General features: G+C 56.0%; 1 protein-coding gene across 1 annotated transcript in view; it reads left to right on the top strand.

Annotated features, from left to right (window-relative positions):
- Positions 1-4,840: 4,840 nt before the first annotated feature.
- The window catches only part of Fam20c (FAM20C golgi associated secretory pathway kinase), a 54,879-nt gene continuing 46,320 nt past the window's right edge, over positions 4,841-13,399 (top strand). The window contains exons 1-2 of the mRNA XM_041649011.1: positions 4,841-6,049; positions 7,694-7,872. Of these exons, the coding sequence (XP_041504945.1) occupies positions 5,457-6,049; positions 7,694-7,872 (772 nt within the window). The 5' untranslated portion in view covers positions 4,841-5,456. The remainder of the gene's footprint in view (positions 6,050-7,693; positions 7,873-13,399) is intronic.

Here is a 13,399-nt window from a genome sequence, read left to right as displayed (position 1 = left end):
TAACCAATGGGATAGTCAAAGGCCTTGCATATCCATCCTAAGAGCTGTCAGTCATGCCCGAATCCTCCTTCTCTATGCCCCCAGACTCAACCCAGAGGATGCAGATCCCACTGAGGTCTTTTCTCCCCCTGAAAACTTTGACTAGATTTGCAAGGTAAATCCAATACCAGGGCCTGTTTCCCCAATAGCTGCGAGATTTGTGGGTAAGGTAAGCAAGCCTCAAGGAGAGACACCAGAGTCCTCTGAGTACAGAACTGTGTGACCCAATGCCCTCCTATCTACTGCCAGCTGAGCAGTTCCAAGCCCTCCCAAGGTGGAGTGTCCAGGGGCCAGGACAGCTCTCCGATTATGCTTCTCCTCGTCTCCAGGAAGGGGTCTTGGACCTATCCAGACTGTCCTCTACCTGTCTGGTAGGAATGTTTGCCATCCCGCAACTGATTGGCCTCAGTGAGCCTGGAAAAACCTGGGGTCCCTCTGCACATGGACAGTGCATCCTGTTGGCCAATGCATCTAGGTGGGACAACTCCAGCCCACTGTTCACTGAAACTTCCTAGCCCAAGTCTCTTCCCTTTGCTACGGTGCCATCCATGCCTGGATAACCACTGCCTGGATTTTTGTCAGCCGTGTTCCATCATTCTAAGCCACCATGCACACCCAGCTTCTCTCTTTATCACATGGAGGCAGCTGCTCACTGGACCTGTGCTACTGTGTCACCTCAAGCAGCCTTGCCACTAAAACCAGTCACGGGCCCCCCAGACAGACAATTTCCCCGAGATTTCAGGGCACACAACATTTTCTCTGATACCGGGAGTCTCAAGAGCAATGAAGAACTGGGAGCAGAAGTGGAGAGACCACATCTCAGCCTGCTGCCCTCGGCTGTCTCTAGTGATAGAGCTCCTCTCTAATTTTGTATGTAGTCCATCTCTGCCCATAGGGCCCTGCCCCCAGCTCACCGGAATCCCCAAAGTGCCTGCTGCCCCTTCACGATTCTTCTGGAGATCCTCACTGGCCCTGAGCCCCACCCCTGTGCCCAGCCACCTTCCTGCGTGCAAAGGCGGGTACTGACTCAGGCAACCTAGGTCGTCCCGGGCAGATCTGCTTGACAAGCTGGTGGAGCGATGGGTGACGGTGAGAGGTGCTCATTAACGTGTATTCAGAGAACTCCATGAACCCCCGAGTTAAGGGCAGACCCCAAGTTCCCTCAACCTCCCAGCAACAGAAAGGATATGCTACCAGCATCCCTAGACTCGACCCTACTTCTCTGCTCTCTCTCTCTCTCTCACGTGTCAAAGTCAGAATAAGGTGACAGATATGTCTATGAGACACAGGATAAGACCCCATATGACTGTAGGGGGTGCAGGATATGCCCCCATATGAGTGTAAGACCAGGGTGTGGACCCATGAGTGCAAGGGACAGGGATATGTCCCCATATGACTGCAAGGAATCAAGATGTCCCTATGAGTACAGGGGGTATGTATGTACATATGGATATGCCTCTATATGACTGCATGGGATCAGAATATGCCTTAACCATTCGTCTTCAGCATATTGGTTATTTTGAGCTGTTTTGATACACGATGGGTTCCTGAGAAGCTCTGGAAACAAGAGGAGTGGGTGGGAGGAGCTTTCTGTGAACTAATATCTCTCTCTCTCTCTCTCTCTCTCTCTCTTTCTCTCTCTCTCTCTCTCTCTCCACCTGGAAGAGACCAGATGTTTTGAGATTCCCTCAGTGAACACAGGTTCAGCTTTGCGTGCTGACCTTCCCACGCCCTTGGTCTTGTGTGGGGTATAATAATACTCCCTTCTTCAGGCTGTGTTCCCCTCTGTCCCATCTTTCTGCTGCTCATAATGGCCTGGACTGCTTGACTTTTGGGAGATGCTTTGGAACCCTAGGATTTCTTGTTTGGGGTTATTCTAGCTGCATTCCCTACAGGGCTCTGCCCCTCCTGGCCCCAACCCTGTTCTAAGGTCTCTAGTTTTCTCTACTGGGTTGGTTCCTGGAACCAAGCCTGCCTAGAGCAAGCGGAAATCCCCAATCCATCCAGGCCCATCTGTGCCTCCATAGGTGGCAACCCAATCCCAGGGCCCTGGTAGTCCCCCTAGGGTCACCCTATAACTCTTCCCCTTTCCAGAACCATCTCCATCTCTGTCCTGCAATGTGGCTAAACCACTAACACAACAGCTAGGCACATGACTCCATTCTAGTCCTGTCCCTATCTTCCCACGGCCTACCTCACTTGAGACATAATTCACTGTTTGGCAGTCACTGTGGTCCTCCCAAGAGGCCACCTTAGCCCCCAACACTGTCACTGCCTCAATTTCACTCCTGCCCTCACTCACACCCCTCAGTCAGCTCCAGCTCTGTGGGTCTCCATCTTCTGGTGTGCCCCAGAACCTTTGCACAGGAATCCTTGCATGTGCACCAGACGCAGACTGCCAAGAGGGGCATTCCCTCTTGGACAAGTTTGTATTAAGTGTGCTGTCCCCGGGCCTTCCCTGGAAACCCTAATAAAGTAGCTGTCTCCTTACAGCTATGCCCCCTCTCTGCTGAGCCTGTACACTCTTGACATGTTTCACAGTGGCTTACTGGAGCTCCAGCTTGGAAGCACAGATGCTCAAGAGCCATCTCCTGGGTTCTGACAGGGACTATATGCCATCATCAGGGTCCTCCTTGGGCAGCCCCACCTAGCCCGGTGGGGTATCTTCCCAGACAGTCATAAGGTAGAGGCCTAATGAGGCTCAGTTACCTTTAGTGTGTGTGTTTGCGCGTGTGTGTGTGTTTCTGTGTGTATTTCCATGGCAGTCTTTGTGTGTCACCTGTGTTTTTATGCCTCTGTCTGTGTGAATATGTCTATGTATGTGCACCTGTGTGTCTATGTCACTGTTTTTCTTCGTGTCTCCCCATATGTGCCGCCTGTGTACATGTATGTGTACACCTGTGTCTGTCTGTGTGTCTGAGTATGTCTATGTGCATCTGTGTGTATCTTTGTCACTGTTTTTCCTTGTGTTTCCTCACATGTCGTGTGTGTGTGTGTGTGTGTGTGTGTGTGTTAAATTACTCCTCAACTCAGAGTAGAGGGGGCACACGCCTCCCTCTGCGGGGAAAGTTGTGTCTTCAGAGACCTTTTCTGCATGAGTCACCTTGGACTTCCTGGGGCCTCTGGGTGGAGCCCTGAGAGCTAAGTCTCTCCTGACATCTCCAAGAAGAGCGTGCATCCTGGGAGAGGAAAGGCAGAGCGTAGCTAAAGAGAAGTCTGTTAGCAGACAGCAACAGGTGTTGCTGCAAAAGAAAAAAAAATAGCAGGCAGGCCCACAGCATACACTGGCTACTACAGCCTGCTTCCCTATGGTAGGAGCCAGAGAGCCAGGAAATCCCGAGGGAGCTATAGTGAATGGAGTGTCGGGGTACCAGAAGACAACAGGGAGCCCAGGCAAGCCCTCACAGTGCTTCTGCCCTGAGGACATTCGTCTAACCCCAGAGGTCCTAGGCCCCAGGTGCTTCCTTCCTACTCCCACCTAAGGTCCACCATCTCCTGGACCTTCTGGAATGGGTCTACACACCAACTCATGGTCTGCGTGAGTGGGAGGAAGGATGAATGTAGTGTCTCAGTTTCCTCGGTGTAATGCTTCCTGGGGGTGCACCTCTCTTTAGGCCCCACCCACTGCACTCTTGGGTTTCCCCGACACAGTCCAACACAGGCATCAGCTCCTGTTACAGCAGTATGGAACGCCACTCCTCTCTCCCTTCCTAGCGGCCTAGGAGGCACGTTTGCTAACCAGCCAGCTGTCTGCGACCCTCCTCTTCCCTTACAAGCAGCTAGTGGCCATCTACTGCATGTCGGCTACCATAGACTCATCGTTGAAGCTTCAGAAATAACATATGCTGTACGCTCCATTCACAGAAAACTCAGGCTCGCTGAGAGCATTAGAGGGCCTGGGAGCACAGCCAGGAGAGCATGACAAAGAGGGGCTCCTTAGCTCACAGGCTCCGCCCCTCGGTCTCTTACGGAGGCAGCTGGGTTGGGCTGCTGTGGAAATATGCAGGTGCTTTAAGCCCGGAGGTCCGCTCAGCCTGTGGATCTGTGTGTGACCCTCTCTCCCTTACCTTCCCAGAATTTTAGGCGGAAATTCCCATGGATTTCTATTTCCTACTGGGGTTGGGGACCCAGAAGCCCGGTGGCCACAGATGAGGCCACGTGGTAGAAGCAGATCTCCCTTAAGTGTGCACCCCGATTTAGCATCCCAGAGGGCAAGCAGTGAGACGTGCCCCGCCCACCGCCCGCGCGTCCGAGCCTCTCAGCCAAGTCAGGCGCGGCGCTGCCAGGGTTAAGGCGCAGGCGTGTCCCCTGGGGTGGGGTGGGCCCGGCAGCCTTGCCGCGATTCTGGCGTCCCCTCGGATTGGGGCCCAACGCACTCCCCCGCCGTTTTCTCCGCCGCGTGGCAGCGTTGCCCCTTCGTCCTCCACTTAGGGGGCTGCGGGGACCGAGGTGCCAGGACACCGCCCGGAGGGGAGCTCATCCGGCCGCGCAGACGCCCCGCGGGCTCCGGGGAGGGACTTGGCCTGCTTTCTGGCCTCCACTCGCCGGGGAGGAGCCGCGCGGCTGCAGCTGGCGGCGCGCGGAGCTTCAGGGACTCAGGCGACCAGGCCGAGAGCCCCTTGCGCAGAGCCGGAGCCCACGCTGCCTGCGGGTTCCCGGTCGGGCCTCTCGGGCTTCCAGCTCAGAGCAGAGGAGGCGCGGCGACACCGCGGGGCGCGGCCGAGGGGAGGAGAGAGCGGAGCGCGGGCGAGCGCCGAGCCTGCCGGGCCTCGCGGGGCCGCTGCTCCGCCAATCTGTGGGCGCTGACGCGGGGGGCGGCTCCACGGCGCTCGGATATCAGCTGGCCTGGCGCGGGGAGCCTGGAGCTCCGCCGTGCGGGCGCTGCGCTCCGGGTCGGCCCGCTGCACCTGCCAGATCGCGACTTCGCCCCGCGCGCCCCCTCGCGCTCCCCTTCTCGCCTTAGTCTCTCCAGTCCGGCCTTCTAGCCGCAACCTGAAAACGCGGAGAAGTAGCCTTGTCACCCGCCCAACACCCGGAGTGGCCCAGCGGGAGCTTTGCACTCTGGATCGGAACCATCGCGCCCTGGTCAGGATGAACAGCCGCGCCTCTTGCCTACACGCCCAATGAGTGTGGTAGCCGTCCCGGAGACCTTCGTCCGCTGCTGTGTTCCCTGTAACTTCTGCCACCAGGTCCACTGACAAAGGCCACTTGCTGCCCCCCGAGATGGCCTGGAGAGCTGGTGCTTTGGTAGCGGGTGTCCTCAACGACGTCCGAGTCTGGGGACAGCCCCTGAGCTGGTAGCTGCTCGAGCGCTGAATGGACCTTGACCCGCGAGTCGTTGCCGGCTGGGTGCCAAGCTGAGGGGTGCCGGTGTAGCGCGCGTCCGGAACCCCATAAGCACGCTGGCCTGCGCGGCCATGAAGATGATCCTGGTGCGCAGGTTTCGCGTGCTCATCCTGGTGGTGTTCCTACTGGCTTGCGCTTTGCACATTGCTGTTGACCTGCTACCCAAGCTGGACCGGCGCGCTGCGCGATCCACGGGGGAACCCGGCTGTTCCTGCGCTCAGCCGGCGGCAGAGGCAGCTGGCCCAGGCTGGGCCCAGGCGAGGAGCCGCCCGGTGGAGTCCGCCGGCGGCGACGCAGGCTGGCCCAACAAGCACACACTGCGCATCCTGCAAGACTTCAGCTCAGATCCAGCCTCTAACCTAACCTCCCACTCCTTGGAGAAGCTGCCTCCTGCAGCAGAGCCGGTTGATCACGCCCCACGGGGCCAGGAGCCCGGCTCCCCGCCACTCCGTGACCGTGCGCACCGCCCGCTGCTAAGAGACCCTGGGCCTCGGCCACGGGTGCCGCCCCCTGACCCCAGCGGGGACGGATCGCTCTTAGCCAAGTTGTTTGAGCACCCACTCTACCAGGGTGCTGTGCCTCCTCTGACAGAGGACGACGTCCTGTTTAATGTGAACAGCGACATCAGGTTTAACCCCAAGGCAGCAGCAGAAAATCCAGACTGGTGAGCAGAGAATGAGAGGCGGGAGTGGGACTGGTACGGCCGCACCTTCCGGGAATAAAGACACCCTCCTAGAATGCTATTTCACGGGCCAAGCATTTTGTGTACCGTTAGGAACCCTTAAAGGAGGCTGGGTAGGGACGCCTGGTGGGCGGGGCAGATGCGCCTCTTGCTCTGGGCCCTGCCTTTGTCTCCACAATGATTTCCTAGGGAGAAGGGCTGATGGGGTTTGGGAGGCCCCCAGTACCCTGGTGTGGGAAGCTGGCGGCCCACCAGGAGCCAGGGGAGCCCAGTGCTCCACCTACAAGGAAGCATGCTGGCCAGCCCTGGCGAAGGCTGAGGAAGCAGATGAATGAATATGTTGGGAGAGTCAGCCAGGGAGAGTAGGAGCTGCCTTCCCCTGGGAGGGGCTGGGCTGCTGGCTCTGAGACCGATGGGTGAGCTGTTCGGGGTGGACCCCTCCAGAAAGCCTGAATGTACCTAATAAGTCTTTTAAGTCCAGTCACTGGGGACAAAAGCAGCTGGGAAGTGATGTTGGCAGTGTGGAGAGAGACCTCCTGGCAAAGACGTGAACCGGGCCACCCTGCCTGGCAGTGGGGAGGAAGATGAGCCATCCTGAAGTTATCTTCCAAGCTGCCCAGCTTTGTGTCCACCCCCTCCCCCACGGCTGCACAGATCCAAATAAGCCCAGCAGAGTGAAATATTAACCACCAGCTGGCTAGAGCAAATAACCTGCAAAGGTTCCCCGGGCCGCACGTCCAAAACAGCCTTAGAAATCCTTTCTCTCCCTGGAATGTGACCAGGCCCTGTGCCTTGGACCTGCACATGTGAGCTGTTTGGTGGCTTCTGGGCTGTGCTGGCCAGAAACTACCCAGCAGAGGCCACAGAGAGAGTGGTCAGGGTGTGGCTTCTTGGAGGACCCCAGCCCCTCTTTTTGCTTCTAGTGCAGGATAGACTGGAACTGAAGAGTCCTCACCTGTCAGTGAAGCAGAGCTAAAGCGGCCCCTCTTCCCCTCCAGCCTAGCAGACTCCCAGAGGGTCTGCTTTTCCTCCAGACAACCCCATGGCCAGAGAAGGCAGGCAGCAGGTCTTCTGCTGAACCCCGGGCTGGAGTGACTGATTCCGTAGTCCAGCCCTCCCCACCTATGGCTTCACTCGTTAAAATCAAATTTAGCCCCTTGCATCATCCTGCCCCTGGTCTTTGGAACAAAGGCAGCAAGCCGGGGAGGTTTCTGGCTGGCTGGGTGTGCCTACGACTTTCAGGCTGTCTGGTCCCAGGAAAAGCTGACAGTCCCTTCCCACACACTCCCAGCTGACATCATTCTTATGGGGGGCACTTTTAGTGACCCCAGGACAGAGGCGCGGGGATAGCGCTGACACTCTGGGTCTAGGCCAGTGGTAGTTAGGGTTGTCTGTGGCGTCTCTGGAGGGTAAATAGGAATTACAGGCCTCCAGGTGTGTTATTAGGCAGTGGAACCGCAGCCGGGGAGGAAAGTGCAGACAAGGCAGTGCAGAGGCAGCTTTTAGTGAACCTGTACTTTGAGCCCAGAGTCGCAAGCCCTGACCCTCAGGACCAGCTCCCCAGCATTCCTTGGCCTCTTGCCTCTCTGTTGACACTTGACTGTCGTCTGTCTTTGTTCCGTGTAGGCCACAGGAAGGTGCTGAAGGAGCAGAATTCTTGCCTACTGGCGAAGCAGCCGTGGACCTCTATCCTAACTGGCTCAAATTCCACATCGGCATCAACCGGTATGAGCTGTACTCCAGGCACAACCCGGCCATCGACGCCTTGTTGCAGGACCTTGGCTCTCAGAAGATCACCAGCGTCGGTAGGTAGCTACCTGCTTGCCCTTGGCGCAAGTGCAACTTGGTGTGGGCACAGCAGGGCTGTGCGGAGCTGGCTTCCTAGGCAGGTCACTGGCAAAGGAGCTGCTCTTTCGGGGGTGTCTAGGTGGTCACCTTGATGATGCAGGAGCCAGATGGATGCTTCAAGGTTCATTGCTGGCAAGTGCAGGTCATCACTTTGACTTGTGATAGTGTTATACACGCAGACATATAGGCCCTCCCTCCCCTGTAAAAGAATACCCTGCTGACCCACAGTGGCTTGCCGCACCTCCTGCCAGCACCTGTGCGTGGGCCACCTTTCTTCCTCCTGCAGGGGCAGCTAGATTGTATGGCTCAGCCAGGGTGGATGTTCTGAACCTGCTCCCTTCCAAACTCAGTAGGGGTTCAGGGATCTCACCAGGTCGGGGGAAGCAAAGCTGGAGCCTGGGTGTCCTGGATGGAGCGGTGTTTTAAAGGAACATCTCCAGGTTTTTGTGAAATCAAGTTTTCAGTTGCAGGAAAACAGCATATCAGGGCAGTTTCTGAGCAGGTTTTGGACTCTTGTCAGGTTGTGAGTGGTTGATAGTCCCTGTGGCTGGAGAGGTGGCATAGGACAGGCTGAGGGCTGGGCTGTGCAGGGGTGGCCCTGGTGTGCCCAGCTGCACGTGCTTGGGTAGCCTGCCATGTGTCTTGAAAGCAGATCTGCTAACAGGCTCCCTCCGGTTATGGGCTCTGGGCCAATTGCTGACATGGAGCAGTTAGAAGCTGCCTGCCTGCGGCAACCACCTCTTTAGAGGTGTCTGGGGCTCTGCTGATCAGCGTGCTGGGCTGTTGCCTGGTCGAAAAAGCCAGGACCCAGTTTCCCCAGGGTTTGGTCAACTCACTGAGTGAAAAGGATTAAGCGAATGGTCTTCCGCCCTCCCTTCTTCCCCCAGAGAGATCCGAGTGTGCCCGCACCTGACCCTGCCATGCCCCGTGTGGAATCCAGAGGCTTCAGGATGAGTGAGGAATAGTCCTTGTTAGCACAGAGACTTTGCTTTAAAAGAGCCACAGTCCATGCCCCCTTTCTCTTTGGAGTATAACTCTTAAAGAAATACCCAAGCTGGGCATAAAAGTGAAACCTGTCATCTAGCTATGCAGGAGGCTGAGACAGTGAAAGTCCAAGGCCAGCCTGGGTAACTTAACAAGAGCCTTTCTTAAAACAGAAACAGAAAAGAGGACTGGAATGTAGCTTAGAAGTAGAATCCGCAGTGAGGGGTTGGGGGCGTGGCTCAAGTGTAGAGCACCTGCCTAGAATCCCCCAGTGAGGGGCTGGGGTGTGGCTCAGTGATAGAGCCCCTGCCTAGAATCCCCCAGTGAGGGGCTGGGGTGTGGCTCAGTGGTAGAGCCCCTGCCTAGAATCCCCCAGAGAGGGGCTGGGGTGTGGCTCAGTGGTAGAGCCCCTGCCTAGAATCCCCCAGAGAGGGGCTGGGGTGTGGCTCAGTGGTAGAGCCCCTGCCTAGAATCCCCCAGTGAGGGGCTGGGGTGTGGCTCAGTGGTAGAGCCCCTGCCTAGAATCCCCCAGTGAGGGGCTGGGGTGTGGCTCAGTGGGAGAGCACCTGCCTAGAATCCCCAGTGAGGGGCTGGGGTGTGGCTCAGTGGGAGAGCCCCTGCCTAGAATCCCCCAGTGAGGGGCTGGGGTGTGGCTCAGTGGTAGAGCCCCTGCCTAGAATCCCCCAGTGAGGGGCTGGGGTGTGGCTCAGTGAGAGAGCACCTGCCTAGAATCCCCCAGTGAGGGGCTGGGGTGTGGCTCAGTGGGAGAGCAATTTCCTAGCACATGAAAAGACCCAGTGGTGAGACCAGCTTCCAGAAGTACTGCTGCCTCTGTGAACCGTTCAACTGAGGAGTAGGGAACATGTACTACAGTGACCTTGAAGAGGGTGACATCCTTAGGCTTGTGCAAGAACAAGCTTGAGTGCTATCTGATCCCCACAGCTGGCCAGCTGTTGTGGGGGCTTTGGTTTAGTCTCTATTCTCATTGATACCGGTTCTATGCAAAGGTGAGGGGATCTATCCCAGGATCTCAGATCAAGGCAGACTGGGGTTCCAGGGCCTCACCAGAAGCTGTGCTCACCCCAAGGAACTTTGTTCATTTTCATGTGCTTAACTTTGAGCCCCCCCACTTTGGTCTGATTTACTTGGGAAGGATGGTGGTGCTAGGACCCCGACTTCACAGTAGGATGACAGCTCTGTAGCTGATGAGGAAGCAGCCTAGACTTGACCTGTGCCTTGGTCTGGTGGGGCATCCTGGAGTCAGCCAATACCCTTCTAGGCCACGGGATGCTTGAGCGGATCCTACACTGATGTGCTAAACACAATGGCTGGGGTCCTTTTCATCCATTCCCAACATGGACGTGCTGGGTCCTTCATTCTGCAGGTGCCCAGCAGCTATCAGAAGGTAATCAGTAGAAATGGCCATCACCCAGGCAGACAAAGGACACTTACCCTGCCCGCCTCACAGAGTGCTGAGGGATCCCAGCTGTACCAATCACTATCCACAGTGACTTCAAACGGCTGCCCGGCAGCCAAATGTGATCCAACCTGAATGCATCTGGGGGTTGATACATGAGTTTGAGATCATTGTAAAAGGTGCCCTTTTCTCCCAAGGTGAGGTCATGCCTGCTTCGGGACTGGGAGTGTTGGTTGTGAGGTTCTGACCCCCTAGTATTGGGGATCACTGCTAGCAGGGTATACGTCACTGGAATGCCTTCCTTTCTGGGTCCACCAGTTCTGCTGCCCAGAAGGTTCAAAGATGTGACACCTGCCCCACAAATAGAGAAGGCTTTGGGGTGTAAATAGGAGTCAGGGGCAAGAGCAGAACTGGACAGCACCTGCCTGGCGATCTCCGTGTGGCAACAATGGTTCAAGACACACCAAGCCCCTTTGCCTAGGGACCTGGAGTCAAAACACGTGCCTGTATCTTCTCAGGGTTGTGGAGTTTACACCTGCAGAAGTGGACCAGACATCTCGCTCAGCAGGGAGCATCCTGAGATGACTGGCCATGGCCACAGCACAATGCCCTGGAGACTGCACACTGTCCTGGAGGCTGCCTGTTGGAGGCAACTCCCTGCCGCCCTGGCTAACCTGACTCATCCCGAGCTGCTACAGAGGTTGTCGTGGGTGTAAAGGTCCAGCCAAAGTTTTGAGCACACATCTGGCTCCTTGAGACATAGTCTCTCCTGGGCATTTATCGCAGCGTAGCCACTGGGTAGGTGACAAGCTGGGTGCATGCCCATAGACAGGATTTGCTTCTGCCCAGGGCCTGGTGCTACCATGACCTGGAGTCAAGTGGAACCTTCAAAAGCGAGTCCTGCCTTCCAACTTCCCCCTACAACTAGGGAAATTGAGGCTACAGAGAAGGAAGATTTGCTGGTAGCGTAGTATCCCCTTGTTTCTGATTCAAGCTTCCCTGGGGCCGGCCAGTGATGACTTTATTTTTTATATTTTTAATTTTGTGTATGTATATGTGAGGATGTCTGAGTAGCTGTGTTTTGTTTATTAGTGTCTGTGCACATGTGTGTATAGGTGTGAGTGCGTGTGTCTGCAGCTGTTTATGTGCCCATGGTGTGAAGGTCTGAAGCTGGCATTAGTGTTTCAATTCTTTTTTCATTTTTAACTTGTTGAGTCGGGGTCACTCGCTGAATCTGGAGCATTCTGGCGCTAACTAGCCTAGCTAGCCAGCTTGCTCGGAGATTCCCTGTCTGCCTCATTAGGGCTGGGATTGCACGTGGCCACCACATCTGTACAGCTTTTACTTGGGTTCTGGGGTTCCAAACTCTGGTCTGTGTGCTTGCACCGCAAACACATTATCCACCGAGCCATCCCCCCCATCCCCAGAAGTGGTGGCTTTAATCTTCAAGTTTTTCATCTAACTATGAAATACGGAGCTGGAAAATAACTCTTGTGATGGAAAATGGTGCCGGGGGGGGTGGAGGGGGGGTAGGGGGGGTTCCACGCCCTCTTGGACCTGTTGCATCAAGTCTCGCCTGTTTTGAACCTCTTGCTCCTTTTCATGAGGCTCTGTGTGGCCCACAGCGTGGCTAGCCAAGGCCAATAGAGATTTATTTATAGCCAGGCTCCAGGCTGCCTGGTAACGGGCCACTGCTACCTTTAAAGAGACTACACACACCCACCTCTGCTCAGCAGGAAGTGGCCCGCCATGCCTTTGGCAGGGACCGGTGGTAATCAAATCGCTACCATGTACAATCATGGATACAAACGCTCAACACTTGAAATTACTCAGGGAAGAGAGAAGTTTCCCTGGGAGCAGAGGGTGAGGCAGCCTCTGGCCTGAGCAGAGATCTCTTAAGGTGGCTCCATCTAGGTCAGATCAAGGCCCATGGTATCGAGAACAAGGTAGAACAAAAGAAAATAACTCCACCGGTCTGAAGTCCTTGTCACTAATTGATCTGCCAGAGGGAAAGAATGGATGAAGATGGAATCTGGAGAATTGGCTGTGAGCTTCAAGGAACAAAGGGCCCGTGACTGGGGTGCCCCGGAAATACTGCCTATGAAGTGGGGAGGGGGAGGGGCGTGCGGGGACTTCTCATTCCTGTCTGATGAGACAGAGCTAGTATAGTTCTCAAGAGGCAGTACCAGCCACAGCAGGGTTACAGGTCCTTGCCTCTCTGACTCAGGGCATGCATGTAGGGTCGGGGAAGAGGGTGACTGCGGTCACAGACTTCAGCAGTAGAGGGACGCCCTGAAATAACAAGGACCCCAAGATCAAGTGCACCAAGTAAATGGCTATTGCCTGCTCAGTGCCATGGGTTGGAAGGTCAGGAGCCGAGGGTGGTCTCCAGTAGGGATTTGAGTTGTCCCCTCCCACCCCACCCCTCCCTGTTTTCTCCTTGTGCAGTCAGGAAGCTACAGGGATTGAGCCCAACTCCCACTCACCGTCTTGGCTTTCAGCAAGCCAAGCTCCATTGGTGTATTTCTGGGTTTTCTTGTGACTGCCACTCTCAAAATAAAAGTGAGCTCCCTGAGAGGCAGCGTGACATAGTAACACCAGGCTGCAGGCCACTAGGGCAGAAGGTGCCCCACGTGTGCCTGGTCTGAGCCAGTGATGGCCCCGAAGCCCGGAAAGCCTCTCAGTGGGCCAGAAGCTTGGAGACCTTGCTGCAGCCACCATCAATGCCTGCTCGCTCAGCTTGTCCAGCCCCTCGTGTCAGGGTGGGTGGCTGCAAGGCCAGGGTCAGCGACTCTGCCTCTGGCTGCCACATAAATGTGCCCCATGCCCATTTCCTCATGTCAAAGATTGGCAGGTGGAAGGGGACTGTGGGTGCCCGGCGTCTGAGCCACAGGCATGCTTCTCCAGTTCAGTGACATGTGAGACAGGCCAGGAAAGGCTGAGTGACATTTTCTCTGAATGTGAGTCTTCCCTAGGGAGGCCTTCACTTACAATACAAACACCTGCCTCCATTAATCTTCTAGAACAGCCCCTTAAAAGGCAGCCTAGGGGTATGTGGGTGTGAAAATAGTCAAGCTACTGCC

The sequence above is a fragment of the Microtus oregoni genome, unplaced genomic scaffold (assembly GCF_018167655.1).
Source record: "Microtus oregoni isolate MIOR12 unplaced genomic scaffold, Mior012 000003F_ref0000135, whole genome shotgun sequence".
NCBI classification, from domain to species: Eukaryota; Metazoa; Chordata; class Mammalia; order Rodentia; family Cricetidae; genus Microtus; species Microtus oregoni.
This window is presented reverse-complemented; position numbering and strand designations above follow the sequence as displayed.